The 27,890-nt window shown below is 38.7% G+C and overlaps 2 protein-coding genes across 6 annotated transcripts in view; one reads left to right on the top strand and one right to left on the bottom strand.

Annotated features, from left to right (window-relative positions):
- SPoCk (secretory pathway calcium atpase) overlaps positions 1 to 27,890 on the bottom strand; it is a 183,828-nt gene that overhangs the window by 25,922 nt on the left and 130,016 nt on the right. For 4 of the 5 annotated variants that reach the window (XM_065235735.1, XM_065235734.1, XM_065235730.1 and 1 more), the window contains exons 2-6: positions 26,350 to 26,602; positions 26,134 to 26,290; positions 16,654 to 16,921; positions 16,352 to 16,589; positions 15,469 to 16,284 (exon numbers count right to left, since the gene is read on the bottom strand). In XM_065235735.1, coding sequence (XP_065091807.1) covers positions 15,469 to 16,284; positions 16,352 to 16,589; positions 16,654 to 16,921; positions 26,134 to 26,290; positions 26,350 to 26,560 — 1,690 coding nt within the window. In that variant the 5' untranslated portion in view covers positions 26,561 to 26,602. Of the gene's footprint in view, positions 1 to 15,468; positions 16,285 to 16,351; positions 16,590 to 16,653; positions 16,922 to 26,133; positions 26,291 to 26,349; positions 26,603 to 26,843; positions 26,976 to 27,890 lie in introns of those variants that run through there. The other variant, XM_065235732.1, reaches the window with a different exon arrangement.
- On the top strand, positions 5,299 to 6,293 carry LOC135712832 (uncharacterized). Its single transcript, XM_065235898.1, has one exon. It carries the CDS (start codon positions 5,725 to 5,727, stop codon positions 6,253 to 6,255), a length of 531 nt encoding a protein of 176 aa, XP_065091970.1. The 5' UTR covers positions 5,299 to 5,724; the 3' UTR covers positions 6,256 to 6,293.

The raw sequence follows: 27,890 nt of genomic DNA, 5'->3' as shown, positions 1-27,890 counted from the left end.
TATAAAACTTGCTGAAGTTAGTCTAATCTAGTACAGTAATACAGTCAGTATCCAAACTTGCTGAAGTTAGTTCTACAAAATTCTCTGAATTTTTTTTGGTGTTTATTGATTTATTTGATAAGGCTCAAACGAATTAACTTTACAGAGCCGAGGATTCTTGGCCACTATACAATACATCTTAAAACTATAGTCAAAAGGTACAACACAATAAACACTTTATCTTCCGCTATCCAAAAAGCCTCGTCCATCAGAACTGGAGCCGCTTCCAGTGGCAGTATTGCCAACGTGGGTCAGAGCGCTTCCATTGCAGCAACGGACGCAAAACGTGGTCAGCACTCACACACTCATCACTAAACGGTTGCTTTCCAAAGTCGACGACACATCGACCAAAAGAACTGCTGATGAAGAACAATGAGGAGGACCGCACAATGGTTGCTGCCGAGAAAACAGACGATCGCGTGGCACACATCGAGAGTGGCCTGCTTTTGTCGACAGCCGAGTGAACACTGAATTCTCTGAAATTCTTCTTGCTGCACTTCTAGAAAGTTTTCAGAACTTCTACGTAGTTCAAATAATGATCACAAAGTTTTTGAAAGTTCTACAATGTTTCTTTAAAAATCTATTAAGTTCCTTGAAAGAACTACAACTTTTATGAAATTCTTCGAGTTTCTACGAAGTTCTCTGAAATTTTAAATAAAATTCTCTCATTTTTTATTTGCCCTTGACTTCTTGGAATACTCAGTTTCATAAAACTGAAATATTGAACTCTTTCCGTCGCCCATCAATTTCAAAAGTAGCGGTGAAGACATCTCGTCAATCTCGTTGAAGATTTTTTGTAAATATAACGGGTTAACTCAAAAAAATTGAAAATTTTCATGTGGGCTCATGAAAAAACAAATGTTTGGAAAAGAAAAAGTGATATAAAATCCATTATCAGCTGTTTGACGTAGCTTTGTCATGATGTGAGAACATGAGCGTTGTACAGCATTTAAATCGGTTTTACGAATGCAACTTTTGATTCGGTTTATCAGCTGATTACAATTCTTGGCCCTCCAATTGTTTTTGTACACCAACGAACTCATATTTCCAAAAAAATCTCCAATTCCCAAGTAACATTGCAAGTTTTATCGGGGTTTTGAAGCATTCTACAAGTCTAAATCATGATCTACAGAACCCTCATAAAACCAAAATTGTTACTTTGGTTGGGTGACACTGAGGCAAGTTTGTTGGACCGCAGTTTTTTTTTGGTACATATGGGATATTTTGAATTTCCAGGTTAATGTTTTTTTTCCGGCCAAACACGTAGTTTCTGCCTGCGTGATATTTTTGAAGAACTTCAATCTTCAAACATTGGTGGCGTTTACGTCACTTTGTAATCCCTCAGGTTTCTTCCAAATTTCCTAGAAATTTTCATATACAGTGCTTTCCCGATTTTATCAGCTCCTTCTCAAAGAAAAAAAACCCTATTATTTTTTTGATGAAAATTATTACAGAATAATGAAATTCTTATAGGGTACGGAGTGATATGGGATAATATGACCCCAACAGCACTTATTTACGTGTTTTGCAGAACAAATTTAATGGAGTTTCACCCATAATCACTAGAAGAGCCGCAGAAGAGTCATCTGGGAAATTGTTTATATCAATTAGTTTTTTAATAGTACGAGAAAAAACGCTGTTGGTCATATAAGACCGGGGTGCGTTTTACCACACCTTGTCATACATATGGCTATTATTTGTATAAACTCTCCTAAACCATCAAATAATTAGAATTATTGAATCAATTTTCCTTTGACGATAATGAAATATGTAGCAGAGAAAATGGGAGGGAGGGGGGGGGGGGTAAAAAACCAGACCTGTATTGAAGTTGGCACGGAGTGGTATCCACTAGTTGCCTAGTACCTTACTCTCTCTAAAGCCCATTCCTTACTCTCTCCTCTGCCTGGATCCCCCCGGGACCACGCTGAAGCGACTACTTCAAGGGGGCTGTGCTCATGCACTTCTCATACTCTCAGTGCTAGCTGGCGTTGCTTGCTAGATCGCTGCTCCTCTCTCCATTCCAAGTGCCTTCCTCTGCACACATTTCATCGACGACATTCGCCACGTTAAGGACAGGCATCTCCCTTCGCACTGTCTCGCACCTTGGACAGTCCTACAGACCACATGATCCGGCGTTTCATCCACGTTGCCACACTCCGGACAGAGGAGTGACGCTGCGTGTCCGAACCGATGCAAGTATTTCTTGAGGCAGCCGTGGCCAGACGGAACTGCGTCCGGTGGTGGTTAACTTCTCCGTGTTTTCTGTTCACCTAGGTCGAAAGAATCGGTAATAACCGATGTGTCCATCTACCGTTATCCATCGTGTTCCACTCTCTTATTGCCACTTTGCTAAAGACTCCGCTTTCACCACACACTTAGAAATAACTAATTTTACACGGGACGGAATCCATCTCTGACAAAAGGATGAGACGTAAACAAACGTGTCATGTAAAATTAAGTGCTTCGAGACTTTCGTTAGATACTTGACGAAAAGTTCGTTTGATTGAGCTGAATTTCGCGTCTGTTATGACTCAATTTTATGTCAAAATTGACGCTCGTATATTTCAGCCACAGAACATCTAAATATGCATGCATTTTTCTAAGTGTGCACTTTCCGTACTCTACCGGCTTCTCTCTGACTGTAGCACTCGCTGTCCTCCGCCGGGTGATGCCGATAGGGATCATTCCGGCGATATCGCATACTGCTTCTGATGAGATGGTTCTGTACGCACTCACGCGTGGCCATGATCCGGAACGTACATTGATTCGTTTCCAGTGCTGCAAACCAGGCTGGACCTCCATACCTCAGTATCTAGCCAGAAGACGCCTCTTGATATGGCTGGGAATAGAGTTGTTCAGCATGATTCTAGCTATTGTGTTGATGGACTTCGAAGCATTCTCACAGACATATTCGACGTGGCTGTTGGAGTTTAGCCGGTCATCGATCATCACTACCAGGTTTTTCAAAACACGCTTCGAGGCAAAGGCGTTGGACCAAGGATCGAGCCTTGTGGAACTCCCGCTGTGATCCTAATCGATCTCTGTCCCATGTCTGTCTCGTAGACCAGAACCAGGTTCTGGAAGTAACTCCTCAGAATCCTGCACAGGTAGTCAGGGACCCTCATTCTATGCAGCGCTTTGGCAATGACTTTTCAGCTGCGCTGTTGAACGCATTCTTGACGTCGATCGTTATCACGGCGCAATATCGATCTCCTCTACGCTTCGCAAGTTTGGACGCCTCCTCGGCTCTCTCGATCATTGTCCGAATTGCATCCACCGTTGATCTCCCTTTCCGGAATCCAAACTGCCTCTCCGACAATCCGAAGCAAAAGGTGGTAGGGCTGATTAGGTTGAAGCATTGTCCCTTTCAATTGACGATGTTATTTCAGGAGTGATTTGAGATTTGGGCGTAATTGCATTTGTAAACAAACACGTCAATCACAGATTTCTCGCGATTAAAAGCTCAATCTCGAAAACTAATAACGCTATGAGGTAGAAGAATGATTCCTCTATCATTTGGTATATTTTATTCATGGGTTTGGGCTTTAATTCAAGAGAAATCGGCAATTGACGTCTTTGTTTACAATAGCAATTACGCCCAAATCTCAAATCACTCCGGATTTATCTCCGTTGAATTCGAGAATTTGCGATGACGAAATCTCTTGAAAATTGAAAGTCAATCAAAACTTTTATGTTCAATTTTTTTATTTTCTAAGAATAAATGTTGCTGACCATGCAGCAACTTGTTGACCGCCCCCCCCCCCCCCCATTGCAAAAAAAAAACAGGTTTTCCGTGGTAAAAATGATTTTTCCAGCAAACAGCAATTCATAACTAATAATACCTAGTACGAGCATATTATATTAATGTAAATGAATTAAAATGTAAAAGGTACATTGGATGAAAGACCTGTGCGTTGAGTTGATTGATATTTGAATGAAAAAGCACTTAATTGTTAATTTTACCCCGTATGTCCATTTTACTCCCGCTTCCCCTAACATTCACATTACAGCGAAGTGTAAGGATAACAATTATTCGTAGCGTAGAGTTGAGAATTCATGTTTAAAAACTCAAAAAATTAGTGAAATCTGCTGACAAAATCGGGAGCTGAAAAAATCGGGAAAGCACTGTAATTTCATCGGAACCTTCTTCCAGAAGATTCTCCCGACTTCTTGATTCGTATTTTTGGCGTAGCTTAGTCTTCTGATTCTCACTAAATTTATTCCTGGCCTCCCCGGAAATTTCTTCTGGCTACCCTCGGAAAATTCTGAAACATTCTTTCGATTAATTTGAGAAAATCTTCAGATTTCTATGGAAGTTAATCCAATCTTTCTCTTTAAAAGTTTCGTTTGGCTCCTCTGGGAAATTTTTTGTAACTTTCACCCACAAATCCTTCTAAATATGTTTACCGGGAAATTGAAACAGATTCTCGGGAATAGGAAAACGAGATTTTTTGAAAATTTCCAGGGAATTGTTTGAATTGGTACGAAACACTACTCACTGCTGGATAAAGGCCCTTATTACCAATATCACGGTGAAGTGACATGTCACTCACGGTGAAGTGATTCCCATTTGATTTACATGGGAATCACTTCACCGTGAGTGACAACTGGTCACCTCACTTCGTTTTCACCGTGAAGTGACACACGTAATAAGGGCCAAATTTAATTGAGTTTAATTTTCTAAAACTTTCGAACTCTGGAATCATTAATTTTGTTGTAAGTCGAAGGTCATGAACATTTATTTAATATTCGAGTTCATAAGAATTAAACATTTGAAGAAAAAAAAAACAAATATGTCAATTGAGTATCGTGAAGCATATTTGACGCGGTTCCTAACTTGACGCACTCGATCATTTTCGATTAATATTTTTGAAATTTTAACGTTGCAAATATTAGTTCCAGTGCTCTAGGGATGATAGTGTAACAAAGACTTTAAAAATATCTCGCCAAAATTGAAAAGCGATTAAAAATAGACAAGTGCGTCACTATTAGTAACCGCGTCGAATATAGGGCTGGCACGTAGAAAACGCACGAAATCTTGGTCGTATTTTATATTCAGGCCAACCATAAATGACGAACCATATTTTTGACCCCTTTTCGCAGTGAATTTCACTATACCTAATACACGGTTAGGCACACATTCTCCAAACAACTCGGAGGGAGTTGAACTGCTACTTATTTTATGTACGGTCCCTTGGTGACTACAGTTTTTAGGCAATGCAGGACAGGAATAAAGGATAAATAGGATGATTATCATCTTTAATTTTTTCCCACTACTACTATCACGGTATTTATATGAAGCAGTGCAATTTTAAGTTCGGAAAGAAAGCAGTGAATCACCAACATATTTACAGCGTAAGCAACAGCATAAGCCCTGCAATGCACGAGAATGATTGCATAAAGAAAACGTGTTTCCATCGTTCACTTTCTCATCAAACAAGTTCCAAACTGGCATCGTTTGTCTATATAAACACTACTAATGGTATTACTGTAGCTATTTCACTCATCACAATTCAACGATACAACAAGTACCCATCATGATGAAGTTGGTAAGAACCGTGTTCGGAACGCCCCACTCGTCATCCATTCTAATCTATTGTACACTTTTAGCAAATAATTCTTCTCTGCGTCTTGGCGGCCACCGTTCATGGCAAGGAGAAAAAGAGCTACCCGCTTCATATTCCAATGCCATCGCTTGAAGAAATTCCAGTGCCACTCGTGAAACTGAACCTGGTGAAGGGTGAACCGATAATCAAGCACATACCACAGGAACATATCGAGGAAGTTAAGGTGCAGAAACACGTGCAGATCAACAAACCCGTCGAGGTGATCAAGCATATCCCGGTGACGAAGGAAGTGTTCGTCGAGCGCCCAGTGGAAGTGATCAAGGAGATTCCCATCGAGAAAGTCATCATCGATAAGGTGGAAGTGCCGTATGAGGTGATCAAGCATGTGGAAAAAATTAGGCACATTCCGGTTGAGAAGCACGTTGAAGTGATCAAGCAAGTTGAAGTGGTAAAACCCGTCCCGTACAAGAGGTATGTGTTTAACAAGATACCATCGACGATCAACTACCAGATGCCGGAGTACGTGCGAGTGCCGTACAAGATCAATGTGCTGCCGGAAGCTCCACCCCAGGAGGAGTCGAAAAAGCAAGAAAAAAAAGATAAAAAGGAAAAAAAAGGATGGGGTCTGGCCAGCCGTTTGGGCTGGTGAATGGACTTGAGAAGGATTGACAAGATGGCTAATAAAAAATATTTATTTGTACACTATTTGCCAGTGTTGTTTGTTTGGTTTTCTTTTCGTGATCGTTATTTAAAGGTAATAGTTGAGAACTGTTAGCAGTCCACAGGCGGGTGATATGTATGTAGGAATTTATTTGCAATGGAATTTGTGATGACACTTCTTGTGTAAGAGCTTCTACGTGACGTTACAATGGGTTTTGCCTATTTTTTTACAGTTTTTGTATTGTAACTGTAAAAAATGAAAAGTAACCCCTAAATATGATTGTAGATTTGGAAAGTGCGTTAGATTTCCTATAATACCAAGAGTTTCTGATTTGGGTAGCTCAAAACGTTTTGGTGGATAGTTGTTGAATAGTGCTGTAGTTGAGAAGTGAAAAACTTTGTAACGTCTCACAACATAGTCGCTCACCAAATCATAAACTCTTGATGTGTTTTTTTTTTAAATCGATCACACTATCCAAAGCTGCAATCATATTTTAGGATTACTTTTGTTTTTTTTTCGGTTGCAGCACAAAAACTGTCGAACAATCAGACAAAAATGTGAATACATCCTAGGAGAATGTTTCAAAAGCATAGTTATTATAAGCACGCAATCCTTGCGGACCGTTCATATACCACGTGGACAACTTAGGGGGGGGGGGGGGGCTATCATCAATGTCCAGTTAGAGACGATAAATGTATTGAATAAAAATATATATTTAAACAAATTACATGAAAATGTCCTGTGTGCCCCCGGAAAATTGAAGATAATCTGCATTGAGCCTAGATGTTGGCTCAAACGACATATCAAATCACATTGCAATTTAATCACGAGATCGTTGACCGATGTATCAAAAGCCCCTGCCCAGAACCACATAAATCATTCCCCGAAAGATTCCGAATGCCATTGGGAAGTGAACAGAATTTATGTTGAGGCAAAACATTTATCAAAAGGTTCAAATATTCCGCTTCTTCTTATTATTGTGTTCTTTCTTTTGCTTTATTATATAGACTTTTAACCCTTAGCAGGTTCGTCTCTTATTCTGCTTCTTATAATTATGGTCATAAAACTCCGGGTGCCTCCGTGTTTTGTTATTTATGTAAGAGATGAACTAGCCTATGGCTAAAAATCTCTTTAATAAAGAAAAAAAAAATGTTATTTATGTAACTATCCGGTTCGTTTTTGACCGATGTATCTGGAATTAGATTGAATAAGCTCAGTGATGCTAGATGGTAGACCTAAGAAACTTTGAGAAAGAGTTCAGAGGACTTTACAAACAGGTTCAGAGTTTGCTCAAAAAACTAAAAGAGTTCAAACTTTGAGTAATGCAAGGATCGGTGAACTTTGTGTGTTGTACTTCAATAGCGAGGTTCCGGGGTCTTTAAATAAAAGTGCCTTCTACACTAGATACAATTAGTAGAACAGTACTATGAAACACCGCATTTTCTAACAGGAAATTGTTTAAAGACAAAAAAATAAGTAGGAATAATTCAGGAGTGAATTTTTAAATAGAAGCTTCTGATTTGGTACCCAAAAATTCAACCGTCAATTTATCGAAACTCTTAACTTGCCCGCGCAAACTAACACTACCGTCAGATAGGGTAAAGTTTCCCCCATCATTATGGTTGTGTAAGTTTGCGTAGGCGAGCAAAGAGTTTCGACAAATTTACGTTTGAATATTTGTTTGCAAAAACAGATGCGGCCATTTGAAAATTCACTCTTGAATTTCGAGTTAATTACAATAGCATCTATTTAAAAAAAAAACGACTTCGGCACAAGCGCCCATTTTCGTCATATCGAGCAGATACATCAAATATATCAAAGATTTCGACATGAACGAACCCATCATACGTTTGGTACGATAGTTTAGTTCAAAAACTACAGAACAAAGTCTATGAACGCATAATATGAATATTTACATCTAATCTTCTCAAAAACACTTATCTGCCTTTATCCGCATTCCGAAGTAAAATCAATGACATTTCAATGTGTTTCGATGGAATTGAAAAACGTATGTCGAAATTGGAATAAAAAAAGCAGTGTTAGATTTTTGACCATTTGTGACTCATTATCAAATCTAAATGGAAAGGTAAATAAATTTACTATAGATGTCATCTTTGATAAAAAAAAAATCATTTTTTGTTCAAACCCGTTCGAAAAAGAGAGGTTGAGTAGTATGACGGAAATTAGTTCCTAACAAGTTTCAATCGACAAAATCGAAAGACAAAATGTCCAATGAACAAAAGGTAAAATTGATCTTAGAGGGGCAAAAGATCTAATGAACAAAAATTGAACTTAGAGAGTCAAAAGGTCGAAGGACATTATGTCGAATTGATCTAAGAGGGACAAAAGGTCGAAATTCATTTAGAGAGACATAAGATCGAATTGAACTTAGAGGAACAAAAGGTCAAACTGAACTAAGAGGAACAAAAGGACGAACGGACGAAACGTCGAAATGAGCAAAAGGTCGAGTTGAACTTAGAGGGACAAAAGGTCGAATGCACAAAAGTTCGAATTTAACTAAGAGGGAAAAAAGGTTGAATTTAACTTAGAGTGTCAAAGTTCGAATTTAACTAAGCTCCTAATCATAAGCAATTTCATATTTGCTTTTGAGGCACTTCGAGTTACTCACATTGCTCAGTGAGCAGATCGCTGTAATTTGCTTTCTCACTTTTCGCATCACAGCAACATTTGAAGGTCGAACGCCGCGACCTAACATTGAGCAACTACGGGACGCCGGAGTTGCCCAGGACTACGCACAGCAGCTGGAAGTTGCACTACACACTGCTGAGCGCCGCCTACAAGGTACTCTCCCAAATTCTATGCCGCCGCCTGTCACCATTTGCAAGAGAGTTCGTGGGGCAATACCAGGCGGGATTAATGGGTGCCCGCGCTACCACGGACCAAATTTTCGCGATTCGGCAGGTTCTGCAGAAATGCCGCGAATACAACGTGTCCACACATCATTTGTTCATCGATTTCAAATCCGCATACGACACAACCGATCGAGATCAGCTATGGCAGATTATGCACGAGTACGGATTTCCGGACAAACTGACGCGATTGGTCAAGGCGACGATGGATCGAGTGATGTGCGTTTTTCGAGTATCGGGGACACTCTCGAGTCCCTTTGAATCTCGAAGGGGGTTACGGCAAGGTGATGGACTTTCGTGTCTGCTGTTCAACATCGCGTTAGAAGGTGTGATGAGAAGAGCTGGGATAGACACGAGAGGCACGATATTAAGGAATTGACATTGACATTATGGCACGGAACTTTGAGATGATGGCGGAAACGTACATCAGACTGAAGGCTGAAGCTAGACGGATTGGACTTGCCATCAGCATCAAAGACAAAATACATGAAAGGAAGAGGTTCTAGGGAAGACAATGTTAGCCTCCCATCCCGAGTTCAGATTGACGGTGACGAAATCGAGGTGGTCGACGAGTTCGTGTATTTGGGCTCACTGGTGACCGCCGAAACTGATACCAGCAGGGAAATTCAAAGACGCATTATGGCAGAGAATCGTGCCTACTGTCGACTCCGGAGGACGCTCCGGACGAATAAAATTCGCCGCCGCACAAAGTTGACTGTCTACAAGACGCTGATTAGACCGGTGGTTCTCTACGGCCACGAGACCTGGACTATGCTCGTGGAGGACCAACGCGCCCTTGGTGTTTTCGAACGGAAGGTGTTGCGTACCATCTACGGTGGAGTGCAGATGGATGACGGAACGTGAAGGAGGCGAATGAACCACGAATTGCACCAGCTGCTGGGAGAACCATCCATCGTCCACATTGCAAAAATTGGGCAACTACGGTGGGCTGGGCACGTCGTAAAAATGCCACACGACTACCCAGTAAAAATAGTTCTAGAAAGCTACACAACAGGAACAAGAAGAAGAGGTGCGCAGCGGGCAAGGTGGATAGACCAAGTAGAAAGCGACCTGCGGACCCTTCGCAGACTACGAGGTTCAGGGTTTGTTTAAGAAACTGAAAGACTTCAAACTTTGAGTAATGCATACTTTTATAAGGACCGGTGAACTTTGTGTGTTGTACTTCAATAGCGAGATTCCATGGTCTTTAAGTAAAAGTGCTTTCTACACTAGATACACAACACTACACTACACAATTTTCTAACAGAAAATTGTTTGAAGACAAACATAAAAATAAGTACACTCAAAAAATTCTACACGTCATCATCATGTGTCTCACACTTAATTTTGCGCTTATTGTGAAACACATCCATTTCATGTGTGAATCTTATGCTATGAATCATACCTGAACACTGGATTTTAATTGTGACACACTCGGATTCTATGTGCCTCATATGGTGATATCAATAGCTTTGCACATCATAGTTCAATGTTCTACAATATTCTACTTTATCGACTTCTACTAAAAATGAATCGACAAATATATAAACAAAACTGCCAGAGATTTCACATATCTTTTTAATGGCTCTGATTTGGGATTGGATCATGGACTGTTGGGGTGTGCTGCTGCCGGAGTCTTCGTTCAATCCCACTGTGCCACGGTTGTTCTCATATATGATAGGATAAAGTCACAACTCTTGTTTTCGATGTTTACCTTTCTGAACAAGCAATTCTCATCGCATTGAAAAGCTAAACACTTTAAATCCATCTGTTTTGAACAGTAGTGTTATTGCTCATTGCATACACACTTAAACAGAGACCCTGAGTTCGGTAAAAAAAATTACCGTCTTAAATCGGTAATGCTAAAAATTACAGATGATTCGGTATTTTCTCGCATTATTGCTGAAAACTGTAAATGAAATTACCGAATTTCGGTAATTTTATTTTAATTTACCGAATACGGTAAACATTTTTACCGGCCGGTCTGTAAATTAGCTTCATCACTGACTTCGGCGAAATATTTTACTGAAGTTTCGGTAAACAAAGCGTTCCGTTACTGAGTTCGGTAACGGTCTAGGTAAACGTCAAATCCACCATATTGTTATTTTCGATCGACATTAAAAGCGTTCGTGCTTGTGAAAAATAAAAAAGGTGAAATTATAGAGGCTGTTATGCAACACCAGGATGAGTGAATCGTAGATATTTTTCGTAAATAATTAATTTTCGTTATCTAAATAAATACCGATTACAGATGGCCGATGTTGTTGCTTGTTTTTTTTATGTCGGTCCAAGTTCCATTCCCGCTAACGACGATCTTCTAATGCTTCCTTGTTTTCAGTGTAGCGCCGAATCTTTCCGACAAAAACTTAATGAAGACTGCACATTGAATTTTGGATACCAAAATGAATTAAGTGGAATTAAATGGAAGATAACCCTCTTTTTTGCTGTTTTATTTAAGCATTCCGCTAACAACCCAATTTCATCACTTCAATATTAAAGCGAATTAAATTTGAGTCGGTGAACTTTTTTAAAAATTACAGATCTTTCGGTAATTTTCTTTTTCCATATCGACTCCAAAATTACAGTTCTCCGGTAAACTCAATTACAAATCAAGCTTGTTTTTTCGGTAAACTTTACCGATCGTTCGGTAAATTTGACAGCTAGTTTTGCTGATTCAGTTTACAGATTTTTCGGTAATGTTCTCGATTACCGAACACATTACCGACCGTTCAGCTGTTGAGAATTCGGTAAATGAATTACCGAAGTCGGTAATTTTTTCTAAGTGTGTACACTCGAATAGATAGTGAAATATTTTCAACATTTCAAAATTTTGAAACACTAGAAATTAACGTGTATAACACGTTGAACCAAGGTGAAATACACTGAAAATAAATGTGATTGGGTATTTGAAGAATCAAGTGTTTAAACACTTCGATCAAACGTGTGGATTTTTTTGAGTGTAGGAATAATTCAGGAGTGAATTTTCTAATAGTCGTATCTGCTTTGGTAACCAAGGATTCAAACGTCAATTTATCGAAACTCTTAACATTATGGTGGTGTAAGTTTGCGTAGGCGAGCAAAGAGTTTCGACAAATTTGCGTTTGAATATTTGTTTACAAAAGTAGATGCGGCCATTTGAAAATTCACTCTTGAATTTCAAGTTAATTACAATAGCATGTCTTAACAAAAAAAAAACGACTTCGGCACAAGCGCCCATTTTCGTCATATCGAGCAGATTGATGTCTCTGCTCGATATGATGAAAATAGGCGTTCAATTATATCAATGATTTCTGCATGAACGAAGCCATCATACGTTTGATATGATAGTTTAGTTCAAAAGCTACAAATCAAAGTCTATAAGAACGCATAATATGACTATTTACATCTATTCTTCTCATAATAATCCGTATACCGAAGTAAAATCAATGACATTTCAATATGTTTGGATGGAAATGAAAAAAACGTTTGACGAAAATGTAATCAAAAAGCAGTAAAAGATTTTTAACCATTTGTGACTCTTTATCAAATCTAAAGGAAAGGTAAATAAATTTAGATGTCATCTTTGATAACATTCCATTTTTTGTTCATACCCTTTCGAAAAAGAGAGGTTATGCTTAGTATGACGGAAATTAGGACCTAATCCTTTGTAGAAAACTTTTGCATGTCTAAATCAGGGCTTCACAATACAAGTTTCAGTCGACAAAATCTATGCCACGAAGAAACGAATCTATGACAAAAGGTCCAAAGATAAAAGATCGAAGGACAAAAGGACTACTGGACAAAACGTAGAATTGAACATAGAGGGACAAAAGGTCGAAAGAACAAAAGATCGAATGGAACTTAAAGGGACAAAAAGCCTAGTCAGTAAAGGCACGGTATTACTAAGCCGGAGACGGCGGGTTCGACGGCGTATACAAATTCATGGATTGGTATTGGCATCGAAAGCTCTCAATTAATAACCGTGGAAGTGCATCTAGAACACTAACTTGAGACCACGCAATAAGCTAATATGCGCTAAGCAATAAGCTTGAAATGCGAAGAAGAAGAAGAAGAAGAACAAAAGGTCGAATTGAACTTAGAGGGTCAAAAGGTCGAAGGACATTATTTCGAACTTAGAGGGACAAAAGGTCGAATTGAACTTAGAGGGTCAAAAGGTCGAAGGACATAAGGTCGAATTGAACTAAGAGGGACAAAAGGTCGAATTGCACTTAGAGGGACAACAGGTCAAATTTAGCTTAGAGGAACAAAAGATCGAATTGAACTTAGTAGAGAGACAAAAGGACGGATGGACAAAAGGTCAAAATTAGCATTAGCATTAGCATTAGCATCAAACAAGTAGCACAATATCGTAGGTGGTACGAAAGCTAGCAATCTTTTCGATTGTAAGACAAAAGGTTGAATATACAAAAGGTTGAAATGGACAAAAGGTCAAAATGGACAAAAAGTCGAAGTGAACATAATTTCAGAAAACCAACATAAAAATTGTCAAAATATTTTAAGAAAATTTTTGCTCAGAGTTTGAAAGAACTTAAAAAAAATACTATGCACATACTTCCAAAGAAATGCTCATGATTAAAAAAAAAAGGAATATATTCTAAAGGAAGGTAGTCATTTGTCTCTTAAATTTCAGCGACACGCACAGTTACTTTTTGTTATATTAATTTTCAAAAGAACTGCTCATGATTTAAAGAAGGAGAGATATTTGAGACTAAGCCAAATTTTTATCCTCCATCAATTTGATCAATTTATCCATTTCGACCATTTGTCCATTTCAACCTTTTGTCTATTCGACCTTTTGTCTATTCGACCTTTTGTCTTACCATCGAAAAGATTGCTAGCATTCTTTTTTATCCTTCTCACAAAAAAAAAGGTAAATATGCAACTTGAAAAGCCGACTGTCGATCCGAGGCCCGGAGGGACGAGTTATTCATATACCAATTGACTCAGCTCGATGTGATAACTATGTGTGTGTAACGCAGTTTCCTCGGCAACCACAGCACTGAATTTGACGCAATAACCACCAAATGAAAGGTACCATGGTTTCATACGTCGTTATTGAATATTTTTCGATCAACTGGTTCCGGAGATATGACCGGAATATGTTTCACTGAATACGTCCCTTAATAATACAAGTGACCTGAAACGTGCCAAACACGTCATGCGACACCTCAAAACACATGAGAATTCACAAACCAGATGGTGGTATATTGAGTGCGCAGGATCCCATTGGTACTCCCGGCTAAGTGGCCAGTTTCTGACTTGGAACAAAACCCATCATGCGGCACCACAAATCACATGCGAACTCAAACACAAGTTCAGGTAGTCATATCAAGTACCCAGGACCATTTAAGGCACATTTGGGCATGTCCCGGATACCCCGATGAAGCGGACCAAAACCTATCATGTGACACCTCAAATCACATGAGAATACAAAGCCTAGTTCAATTGTAGCTATATTAAGTGCCCATGATCACATTGGTAACATCTGGACATGTTGCGGGTACCTCCGGGGAAGTGTCCAGTTTCTGACTTGATCCAAAACCCATCATGTGACGCCTCTAATCACATGAGAACTCAAAATCAAAATCAATGTTGGCCATATCTAATGCCCAGGACATTGGCCACATTCGGACATGGTCCGGGAGCTCCCGGAGAAGTGACCGGTTTCTGACTTGGACCAAAATTCATCATGCGACATCTCAAATCACATGAGAATTTAAAACCTAGTTCAATAGTGCCCAGGACCACGTTAGTCACATCTGCAAGTGGCTAGTTTCTGCACTTCAATTCACATGAGAATTCAAAACCAAGTTCAATGATAATTATTAAGTTCCCAGGATCAGATTCCCCTTCCCGGACATGTTTCAAGTAGTTTCCAGTTTCTGACTTGGGCAAAAACCCATCATACGACACATAAATCACATGAGAATAAAAAATACGACACTTTACGATCATTGGTGATCATATTGAGTTCCCAGGCTCACATTTTTCACATCATAATGATTTGCTGGCATAAACTTTAAGAAAAGGACGAGCAGTTAAAAGAAAGGGAAACCAATCGTTTCAAACAGACAAATGCTGGGCCTTTAAAGTAAATACAAGAATAGCAAATTTAGGAAGAACTGCTCTTATTTTTAAGAAGGAAACCTTTCCTAAAGCTTCATACATGTTTGATGCCTGCTTCAAGACGATCATGTGAACATCATGCATCTTCAACTATGTAAATCGTTGACTTCACGCAGAAGTAATACTAAACATATAGTCAAAGTATCATGCGTCTAGTTTCCTGAGTGTAATACAGATCTTACTATTTTTAAATGTTCACACTTACCGATCGCCATCGCCGTTTCCTGCGCATCTCCGGTTACCATTTTGACCAGCACTCCGCTGGCACGAAGCAACTCGATAGATTCTCGCACTAAGGGTCTGGGTGGATCGGTGATACCCACCAAGCCCAAGTAAACCAAGTCTTGAAATGAGGATCCCCTGGCGATGGCCAAAACTCGCAGACCCTTCCTACCAATCTCGTACGCTTCCTGCAGAAATTCGGCTTCATTTTGCTTGCTCAACGTAATTGGCTGACCTCCGTACCAGAACTTGGTGCACTGTGGCAGTACCATTTCGATGGCGCCTTTGACAAAGTAGATTTCATCTTTGTTGTTCGCATACTTGGGTACTGCTTTGACGGCCATCATTTTCTGCTCGGAGCTAAATGGATATTCCTGTATCCGTAAATAATTATCTGCTGCTGAATATTGTCCGTTCTTCATAGCTGCTGCCAGGAGGGCACCTTCAGTCGGTTGTCCCAAAAGGGTATCGTCTTGAATAATGGCATTATTGCACACGACACCAGCTTCCAACAACTGGTTGATGCTTCTTTTGGCATTATCCATACTGTTACAATCACGAATATGTATTTCACCATTGTCATTGTACCCGGCACCAGTTACATCGGCCATGTAGCCGTCAGAAGTGATGATCACAGTAGCGGTCATTTCGTTCTTGGTTATGGTGCCCGTTTTGTCCGAGCAGATTACCGTTACACAACCAAGCGTCTCCACCGTGGGCAGTTTCTTAACGATGCAGTTTCGTTTGGCCATTCGCATCACCCCTAGGGCGAGGGTCACTGTCACCACGATTGGTAAACCTGTGAACGGTGAAAAATTACAATTCATCAGTTTACTTTCAAAAATGCATCTTTATTGTTTTCTTACCTTCCGGGATGGCAGCCACGGCCAGACTCACTCCGATGGTAAACATTTCCACCAGTGGTTTCGACTGAATCCAACCGAGCAACATGATAGCACCGATGATACAAAATGAATAGAAACTCAGCTGCGCTCCAAGAATGTCCATCGACTTTTGCAGTGGCGTTTTGGGAGCTTCTTCAGCTTGCATCATTTTGAAGACCTCTCCGAATTCACTCTTTTCAGCGGTGCTAACTACAATTCCCTGAAAATCGATTTTTAATCCATTGAGTTCCTTTCAATCACAGCGCCATTTTTCCAATCCTTACCTTTCCATTACCGCACCTAACTAGCGTACCCATGAAGGCAATATTCTTCATACCGGTGTGGTTCTTGGAACTGTTGACGTTCAGTACCACCTCCATACTCTTGCGAGCCGGTTCGGTTTCACCGGTGAAGCTGGACTCGTCGATCGACAAGTCGTGCGCTTCGAATATCCTAATGTCGGCCGGTACCCGATCACCCACATTCAAATACACTACGTCACCAGGAACGAGATTTCTCGCGAGGAATGTTTCCAATCGTCCTTCTCTCAAACTGAAAAAATAGTTAAGGGAAATGCAATGTTTTTTAGTTAGTATTAAATTGGTGAAGGTTTTTGGCGGGGAAAATATAGTGTTTCGCTCATGCAAAACCATTAGCATAGGTAACGAAGGTACCTAGAACTGTGTAAGATTGCCCTAAAACGAAAGACCAGAGAAAAAAACTTGTTGCTTTTGGACTTAACATTCATGGGATCTCCTCAAATTTTTCAGCTCAACTCGCGAAGATATTTGGGGAACCCAGTTTAAGAAAAAAAATGATAATAATCGGTGATGGGAGGTCGAACGGTGAATGGCGACCTTACGTTACATCAGCGGATTTCAGTTATGAAGTTCTGAAGTCTGATATTTATTTTATTTTATTTTTATTTTGTCGTCAATCAGTATAGACCGTGTGACAGTTGTTGCCTCAAGTGCTATTTTTTTACAATTCTAGATAGAGCTGGAATAAGGGCCAATGTCGCAATGGGCTTGAACTGAGAAAAATGTATCTGAAGTTTTGAACAAGAATAATTAAATATAAAATAAACTTTTAACCCATTTCTAGAACTGGACTATTTCTAATTATTAAATTATTGGTTAGCATTATTATGAGATAAATAAGAATATTATTATTTTAATTTACAGGTCGAAAAAATCAAAATGTTGCATGCGCTCTTTTGATTTATAGTATCTTGTTTCGCCCCGAGGTTATTCACCCGGCTGCGTTCACAGTTTTTGACATTGTCTGTTTCGCCTCAATATTTACGTTCTTTTTCCTGATGGTTTGTTACTATCAACCTTTTGCAGTTTGTTGGATTCCAGATAAATTCATGTGTTGTGGTGTTTTCACCTCGGTTTTCACTTATTTCGATCTGATTAACAATGTTTCCTTTTGATTACCAACCGGTTATTGCAAGGATTAGTGAAAAGATTCAAATTATATCTTTCGCCTTGTATTGAGAAAATATGTCTGTTTCGCCCCATCTATGTATATGGGAGGAAGCGGGCGTAAGAGACAACTCAATTTGTAATAAAAAAAACTTGGTTTCGCCCTTATGTTTTTTGCGTTTTTTTTTAAGAATGTACATTATTTATCCATTTTTTTTAATATCGGTTTGTAGCATTTGAATAGTAGTATAACGTGATGCTTTAACCTCAGTTTGTTTACACTTGTGACATTCGCCCTTATTCCAGCTCTATCTAGAATTGTGTCTTTTTTACATAAATTTTAGTATGCCTTGAGAACAAATAAAACTACTACTACTAGCTGACGTTACGCTAGGCTAGTCCAGATGAGCCAATGGACATATTTAGAGTACCATCTAAGCACCCAGGGGGATCTGTTTTCACCTTCTGTCACTTTGACAGTCTAGAACTTTTATTCTGTAAAGGCCTGTATAGAGATCGAAGCGAAGCGAAAATCTCATACAAATTACAAAATATTTCACCAGCGTGAAAAACGCAATTGACATTTTTTCACTTCCCTTTGAACTGTAAACAGATACGATCCAACGAAATCTAATGTTGTGGATCGCATCTTTTTCGCTTGCGTTTATTTTTTTTGGCGCATGCAGCGCTCGCGAAAAGAGCAGCAGCTAAGCGAAAAGTTGACGTTTCAGGAGAGCGTATCTGTCAGATTTTCACTTCACCGGAGGTGTAAACTGATCGATTTCGTTTCACATGAACTGTACACTGCGAAAAAAGAAAACTGGAAAATGTTCCACAAACATTTTTTCACAACCTTTTTCGCTAGCGAAATTTCATGATTTTTCGCGTGCTTCAATTTTCGTTTCGCTTCGATCTGTATACTAGGCTTAATCAGTAATCTAGTATCGTAAATGTGCTCCAAAATATGGAAAGTGAGCCAGATTTTGGCCCTAGTGGCCCTTTAAGTGGTCCTTTATTAAATTTCACACGTTTTAACACTTTACAAACTTTATTTCGATACAAGGTTAGAACATATATTTTGCACATATCTACGCGAGTAAGGCTATGAAAATTAATATTAAATTTGATTTATGCCCGAGGGCCAAAACTGAATCGCAAGTGCCCAAACTGGCTTACTTACCCTACTTGAAAAAAATATATCTTGCAACGATTTACTTGAAAAATTTACGTTGTCTGTATCCTGGGTTTAATTTGAGAAAATGTCTACGTTGAACTTTCATAAATGAGTGATCCTGGTCATATGGAAGGTTCCTGTCTTCTGCAAAATTATTCCGATGGACTGTACTGCCGGTGGAAGCATAACTGTCCCATGTGACATTTCGAATTTTTTGATGTTATGCTGTTAAACGTTATAAATCAATACATATTTTTAAAATATTATATTAAGACATGCTGTTTATTCTAGAAAAAATCATAAAATGTGAAGTCGTTTTGTCCCATTGCAAAAATGGACGCATATCTGTCCCACTGTCCCAATTTTTAATATGTATAAAAAATTGTTCAAAAATTATAGTCTGTTATCCTAATAATACATCGTAAACATATTACTAGCTCCAAACGATTGCCCAAATGGTAAAATTAATCTTTGAATTATTTGGATGATGCCACGATAACGTCGTAAGCATATTAACACATTTTTAAAGGAAAAATTGAGCTATTATTCTCAGTTATGTTGCTATTTACAAGCAAATAAATAATAAAATGTACTTATCGACTTTCAACACCTTTCTCTATTTATACCTTTTCGTGACACATAGTTATTGTCCTCTCTGTTGTTGAGGACTTCCTATATACTTCAATTCCACTAGGAGACCTTTGCCAGAGTACGTTAGCTTTAGTAGAGAACGTATCCTTTTCGATCAGCTGGAGTTGTTTCTTGGAAAACAGTTTACAGTATTTAAGGACCTCACTGTTGATGTTGCTTGCGTATCCTAGCTCATAACGTCCTTTTTGAAAAAAACCAATTTTCTCATGAAGTCCACGTACGGGCTAAGCTTGAATAAGTTCAACGTGTACTGTGAGACATTAAACTTGGCTTGGAACGACACGTTCGTGACGCAATTTTTTTCAACCGCTGCGTGAAATAAATCAGCGCCCAAAAAAGTATGGCCTGATTAAAAAAAAACTTGAACAGTAAATATTTGCTCAACTTGAATTTCCATACACTGTTTATCAGAAGGATGATGTGTTGAAACAAATTTCAATTCTTGTTTTGGGATGAGCAATTGTCCAACCAAAATGTAAGTTTGTTAAGGTGAGCATGCTTCTTAATTACTTTGAAAAAAATAACTGAGAATGTCATTGACCACTGATTGACTCGGGCCAAATATGTACAAACAGACACTGGAAATGATCGTGCGTATGCGCCAACAGGAGCAAATGTCTCGTTAACGACTAATACCTATTACTGAAACCACCGTACTGCTTTAAATATTATATGGCAGGCAGACAGTCCGCATCGTGCTCTCTTGCCGTGCGGATCTATTTGCTTTTTGCTTAAGGAAGTGTTCCTACTACCTAAAGCTACAACAAATTTAAACAGCACTTTTCAGTGCTCAACCTGTAAAAATTTTCTACCTTGTTCAACTCCTCTTATTCCTCTTCGATCCTTGTTTGGACCCTACCCGAGGTAATCCTTCTTGGATATCGATTTGGAAAATTCCTCTTCGATTCTTCAGATTCTTATAGTAATCTGCTTGGAAGTCGATTTGGATAAAAAATTTACTGCCGCCATGGCGCCTAAACGCAAAAGAAAGGGGCAAACTCTTGACCCCCCTTCTGAAGAAATTAATTTGAGTAATCAATTTGATTTGCTCACGGATGATGAGAATGATCCATCATACAAGAAAAATTCTAGTAAACTTTCCCGGCTTAATGCCAAGAAGGAAAAGATTCCCCCTATTGTGATAACCACTACCGATTTCCATGCTCTTCGCATGGAACTTTTGAATTTCGTGAAAGTTAAGTTTTCACTACAAATTGGACGTCGGGGTGAATGCCGTGTATTGGCTGAAACCTTGGACGGATTTAAATGTCTTCTCAAGTATCTTACTGAGAAGAAGCACAATTTTTTTACTTACGACACCAAAACTGAACGTGTGTTCAAGGTTGTCATGAAAGGACTGCCCAGTGGTGAATCCCTGGATCAGATCAAAGATGAACTGGCAAAATTACTTGGAGTTGTGCCACTCCAAGTAATCAAAATGAAAATGAAATCCCGTCCTGGCGATTCGCGCAACGGGATTTCTAATGATTTTTATTTAGTTCACTTCAAGTCTAGTGAACTAAACAACCTTAAGGCCTTAGAAAAAGCTAGCCTTATGCTCCATGTCCGAGTGAAGTGGGAACACTTCAGGAAGACTGGAGGAAATTTCCAAAACCTCACTCAGTGCCGTAAGTGCCAGGGATGGGGTCACGGAACTAAAAATTGCTACATGCCAGCTAAATGCATGAATTGTGGTGATTCCTCTCACGCAAAGGACGACTGTCCTGTGAAGGAAGATCCTAAGAAATTTAAATGTTCAAATTGTTAAAATCCAATTTTTGGGAATGTAAGACTCGCAAAGCGATCCTACAATCTCGTTCTAACCGACAGGTAGGAAACGCTCCACGTTTCCGACCAGGTACAAATTCCTCTGCTGTTAACAACGGTCAGCGAGGAACAAATTCTACATTCGTACCCGTAGGTACAAATATCACCCCTGCTTCAAATGTTTCATCTGTACCTACTCCCCTCGCTGCTAACAATGTTCAGCGAGTTAATGGAGCTACCTATGCTGCTATTGCAGCGGGTAGAAATCAATATACTAACCAACGTTCTAACGGAAATTTAGACAATTTTGACTTAGGAAGCATTACTGCCCCTAAAATGGAATTTTTACAGAATTCATTAATTGACATGATTTCTGATATGCTTAAATCTAACTCCATGTTTGATGCTATTCAAACTGGAGTAAAATTTGCTAATAATATTGTCATGACTTTAAAATTCAGTAATGAATTTTAAAGCATTAAACATTTTAAATTGGAATGCTCGATCTCTTAAAGATAATGAAGACGAGCTATTTAATTTTTTGAGAGTTCATAACGTGCATATTGCCGTTATAACTGAAACGTTCCTTAAACCTGACCATAAGGTTAAGAAGGACGCAAATTACTTGATTTATAGAAATGATCGTCTTGATGGACCCTGTGGTGGCGTTGCCATCATTATTCATAGACGAATCAAGCATAAAATTCTTTCTTCATTTGAAACCAAAGTTTTTGAAACTTTGAGAGTTTCTGTTGAAACAAAATTTGGACAACTTACGTTTATAGCTGCCTATTTGCCATTCCAATGCGTAGGCCAGCAAAAGAATTTTCTCAAGGGTGACCTCCAGAAACTTACCCGTCATAGGACTAAATTCTTCATTATTGGTGATTTTAATGCAAAACACCGCTCATGGAATAATGCTCAAAGCAATTCCAATGGTAATATTCTGTTTGATGATTGTTCTGCAGGTTATTACACTATTCAATATCCAAACAGCCCAACATGCTTTTCTTCTGCAAGAAATCCCTCAACTATTGATTTGGTCTTAACTGATTCATGTCATCTTTGTAGCCAATTGGTTACCCATGCTGACTTCGGTTCTGATCACCTTCCAGTAACTTTTGAAATATCCCAAGAAATAATTTCTAATCCCAACAGCTTTACTTTCAATTACCATAGGGCTGATTGGGAGCAATATCGAACATTTATGGAATATAACTTCGATCCAAACATTCCTTTGCAAACCAAAGATGAAATTAATTATGCTCTTGAATCTCTGACTACTTCTATAGTTGAAGCAAGAGCTGCATCAGTACCAAAATGCGAGGTTAAATTCGATTCAATTATAATAGACGATGATCTTCAGCTCTTGATCCGTCTTAAAAATGTCCGTAGGAGACAATTTCAAAGAACACGCGATCCTGCCATGAAAGTTATCTGGCGGGATTTGCAAAAACAAATTAAAAAGCGATTCTCTGCCCTGAGGAACAAAACTTTTGAAAATAATGTTTCTAAATTAGACCCGAGTTCCAAACCCTTTTGGAAACTCACAAAAATTTTGAAAAAAACCTCAAAAGCCAATTCCAGCGCTTAAAGAAGGTGGTAAAATTTTGATCACAAATATGGAAAAAGCTCAGAAACTTGCTAAGCAATTCGAGAGTTCCCATAATTTCAGTTTGGGTCTTACTAGTCCTATTGAGAATCAGGTTGCTCGGGATTTTCGGAATATTTTCTCTCGGGAAAATGTTTTTGATGATTCCTGAGGGACTGATTTGGACGAAGTAAGGTCTATAACTAAAAAATTTCAAAATATGAAAGCTCCAGGTGATGATGGAATTTTCTATATCCTCATCAAAAAACTCCCAGAGAGTACCTTGTCTTTCTTGGTAAAATTATTTAACAGATGTTTCCATTTGGCATACTTTCCTGATAAATGGAAAAATGCAAAAGTTGTTCCAATTTTGAAGCCGGATAAAAATCCAGCTGAAGCTTCTAGCTACCGTCCAATAAGTTTGCTTTCTTCAATAAGTAAACTTTTTGAAAAAATAATTTTGAATAGAATGATGCTTCACATCAATACGAACTCAATTTTTGCAGATGAGCAGTTTGGATTTCGCCATGGGCATTCAACTACTCATCAACTCTTGAGAGTTACCAATTTAATTCGTTCAAACAAATCTGAAGGCCACTCAACTGGAGTTGCTCTTCTAGACATAGAAAAAGCATTCGACAGTGTTTGGCATGAAGGTTTGATTGCTAAATTGAAAAAGTTTAATTTTCCACTTTACATTATGAAATTAGTTCAAAATTATTTAACTGACAGAACTCTGCAGGTAAATTATCAAAATTCCAAATCTAATCGACTACCTGTTAGAGCAGGAGTTCCTCAGGGTAGCATTCTTGGGCCTATATTGTATAACATTTTCACTTCGGACCTCCCTGATTTGCCTCAGGGTTGCCACAAATCTTTGTTCGCTGATGACACAGGCATTTCCGCTAAAGGAAGAAGTCTTCGTGTTATTTGCAGCAGACTTCAGAAAAGTTTAGATATTTTCTCTTCTTATTTACAAAAATGGAAGATTTCTCCCAACGCTTCCAAAACTCAACTTATAATATTTCCACATAAGCCTAGAGCTTCGTTTTTGAAACCTAGTAGTAGTCACATAGTCACTATGAACGGAGTTCCAATTTCCTGGTCAAACCAAGTGAAATATCTTGGATTAATACTTGACCATAAATTAACTTTTAAAGATCACATTGAGGGCATTCAAGCCAAATGTAACAAATATATAAAATGTTTGTATCCTCTTATTAACAGGAAATCCTAACTTTGCCTGACGAATAAACTTCTAATATTTAAACAAGTTTTTAGACCGGCCATGCTTTACGCTGTGCCAATATGGTCTAGTTGTTGCACTACCAGGAAAAAAGCACTTCAAAGGATTCAGAACAAAATTCTGAAGATGATTTTGAAGTTGCCTCCCTGGTACAGTACTACCGAAGTACATAGAATTTCGAATGTTGAGACTTTAGCACAAATGTCCAACAAAATAATTAATAATTTCCGGCAAAAATCGTTACAATCCTCAATTGCAACGATTAATTCCCTTTATACTTAGATAAAATTTAGTTTTAGTTATTTAGTTTTAAGCTATCAATTGTTATACTGACATGCAGGTTTAAAAAACCTGTTTAAAATACTGAATTGCCAAGACAGGAACAATGTAAAAACACTTAGATATATATCATAACAATTAAGGCTGGTAAGTTACTGTAGTAACTGGAGCACCTAGGTTAAAAAAATGAAATGTAATTTATTTTGAATTTAAAACAAATAAAGAGTTAAAAAAAAAAAAAAAATATGGCAGACGTTTCCGGTCCACATTTAAATCAGTGTCAACATTTCAAAGGGGCGTAATTGTTTTTGTAAACAATGGCTTTAGCTGTCGATATCTCGAAAATAAATGCTAATCCCTACAAATTAACAATGCTAGCTGGTAGATGATATATTCCTCTGCCTGTGTCTCTGTGGTCTCATTAATTTTCAAGACTGTGCTTTTTTCCGCGAGAAATCGATAGCTAAATCCATTGTTTACAAATTCAATTACACCCCTTTGAAATTTTGGTACAGTACCTATTTTAAAGTAAACAGTTTAGTTTAGAAAATTGCGCCCCAGGCTTAGCCATTTTATTTCTAATTGCTTACATAGCTTCTACCTCATCTCACATAATTGTATCTCATCTCACATTGTCTCAACTCACCTCAACCCACCGCACTTCACCTTACCTCAATGTGTCTAACCTCATCTCATCTATCTTTCATCTCATCTCACCTCAACTCACCTCATGTCACTTCACCTCACCTCACCTAAATTCACCTCAATTCACCTTACCTCATCTCACCTAATCTTACTTTTCCTCCCTTTAACTCACCTCAACTCAATACTCTATGGACATTTTCAAGTCCCTTAGAGTTGGCATGGTATTGATTTCGGGATAGTACTTGAATATTACTCATAAATGGCTTGGAATTCTTCAGAAACGACCGTTAAAATTCATTATTCACGTCAGGATTTCAACGGAATACTTTTCTCGGAATTGAAACTCTTGTTTCGAACTTTCCTTAGAATGCCCTTGAAATACTTTTTAGAGTTGTCCGCTGAAATTCCATGACATTATCATAACAATTTCCATCTTCACCAGAATTCCTGTAGAGCTATCAAAACTTAATTCTCTTGGTTTTTTTTCTCTGTATTTCTCTGTATTCATCTTGGCCCATCTTACCCTACATCGGATTTTTCTTCACCAAACATTAGTGATAGGTGCTTCGATAATTAAAACGCATAATTTTAAACTATTACGGACACGACGTGCGTCACTACGCTTCTTAAGTGAAAACTATACGAACAGGCTAATAAACATGAGCAGCTGCGTAGCCCAAATTCAGAACTGCTACAAACTTTGCAATGGTACTCGAACTTCGACAAATCTTGCAGCATGACATAAACAGCAGAACAAAATTTAATTGTTGAATTAAGGCTAATTGTTTCGAATCAACAAGATTGTAAAAGATTAAAAATCCCAATTTAATCATCATAACTGACACTTCCCAGTTGGAAATTGGTTACCTTATCCTCCACAGCAACATCATCCCAATGCGTCGGGAAAACTTATCCACGACCCTATAAGCTTTGCGGCAGCAGCAATTAACCTAATTAGACAGTATTGAATGCGGGAACACTTACCAGTGGCATTCTGGTGGCACCAACTTTTTCAGTTCTTCCAAGCTTTTCTCAGATCTATACTCTTGGATGAATGCAACTGTTACGACGATAATAATCGCTATCGTGATGCTGATAGCATCATCAAACTGTTTCATACACGCACTCACTACCGCGGAACCTGCAAAAGACAACACGTAAGCAACTAGTGTCACCAAATGTAATCTGTAAACCTTTTACCTAATAGTAACAAAATGAGAGGATTTTTGAACTGCTCGACGTACTTCATCCACGTCGGTTCTTCGTCCTTGGCGTTCAGTTCATTGTAACCGACGATTTTCGACCGGCTGTTGGCCTCGGCCCATCGCAACCCAGTCCGGACGTCAACCCGGAGCCGGGCGGCCACTTCCTGGGCCGAGTAGTGGGACGCCTCCATGGTGGACAGCAGCATTTCTTTGTCCTCTTCCGGTTCACCGGTCGAGCTGCTGTCACCCTGTTTTTAAAATTATAATAAAAAAAATATACTTTCATTAGTTGTTGTTCATTTGTCAGCTATTAATGTAGTAAAGAGGAAATGAATCATCCGATTTTTTTTAAATAATGCCCTTCAAAACAACCATCGTCAATTAGTATGCAGAAACAACTGTAAATGAAAGTATTTTGATCATCATTTTTCATACGATCAAAAAAATAACACCGAAGCGTAAATTATCACGGGTGAGTTGGGTTTTAACCTGTGGCGATCCGAAAGTTAGATAGGAGCGCATCGATTTTATTTTTTGCTATATCGGTAAGCACTACAGCATAATTAATGCCAGTGCATCAGCAACCGCACAGCGTTCACTTCACAGCACAGGTTAGTATCATCAGCAGAGCGGCGCGTTAATCAACGGAATATACGGTTTAAACCCGAGGGCGTCTCGCAGTGTACTGAATCGCGAAAATAAATTGACGATTCGGAATAATTGGCGCGTTTGATTTGTAGCAGAGTGGCATCTCCAAGTGCATTGGTTGCTTGTGAGAATTGTTCGCAAAATTATGAATAGGATTGACTGACCATTGAGATTGCTTCAGTGTTTCTCGTCCTAAATGTAATGCTCCAGATAACTAGAAGATGAAACACTAAATGTGTCTCCCTTCATTTGCTATGCCAAAAGCCAACTGGTTTAGTATACTGAAATAGTGGCAGTAGCATATGGTTGGGGTTTGTAACAACATTGCCGGTCTAATCTTGATCAGATATGAAAATGATAACACATCGTTTGTAATCATTTTCATATCTGATCAAGATTAGAGAGGCGATGGAGATTCAGTTGTAGAAGCACTATTATAATGAGTAGTGGAGGCAAACGTTCGACCTTAGTTGAAAACATTAAAATATTTTTTTAAAAACTCTAAGCATTTGGAATCAAACTTATTCCACATACTGGATCCCTTATTCAAGGTTTACAACTTTATTTTATGATGAATTTTTAGTTCATTCGTAGTTTGAATTAATTTGTCGGAAGAGTGTTCAAAACGAAAACTTCTGGGAAATCCTGGAAACGGATTCGGCAGCTGTCAAGACAGGAAAAGAGAACAAGAAGGCATACCGGAAAAAGTAGGACAACAAGTGTCGTTCGGTTCTGCTTGGTGCGGTCGCGGATAATCATATTGAGTATATCAAAGACAAGAGGAGTCCGAAGGAAATCTGGGACGAATTGCACGAAACTTTCGAGCGGAAGAGCTTGACAAATCGGTTCATGCTAAAGCGGAAACTGTTAGGGATGAAGCACGACGAA

The sequence above is a fragment of the Ochlerotatus camptorhynchus genome, unplaced genomic scaffold (genome assembly GCF_037179485.1).
Source record: "Ochlerotatus camptorhynchus isolate MF236.1 unplaced genomic scaffold, CSIRO-AGI_Acam_v1.1 ptg000503l, whole genome shotgun sequence".
In the NCBI taxonomy this organism is placed as follows: domain Eukaryota; kingdom Metazoa; phylum Arthropoda; class Insecta; order Diptera; family Culicidae; genus Ochlerotatus; species Ochlerotatus camptorhynchus.
Note: the sequence above shows the minus strand (reverse complement) of the source record. Positions and strands in the feature narration are given on the sequence as shown.

What these genes read in the sequence shown, in the direction of transcription:
- LOC135712832 (XM_065235898.1), top strand. Translation starts at nt 5,725, where the DNA reads ATGCCATCGCTTGAAGAAATTCCAGTGCCACTCGTGAAACTGAACCTG.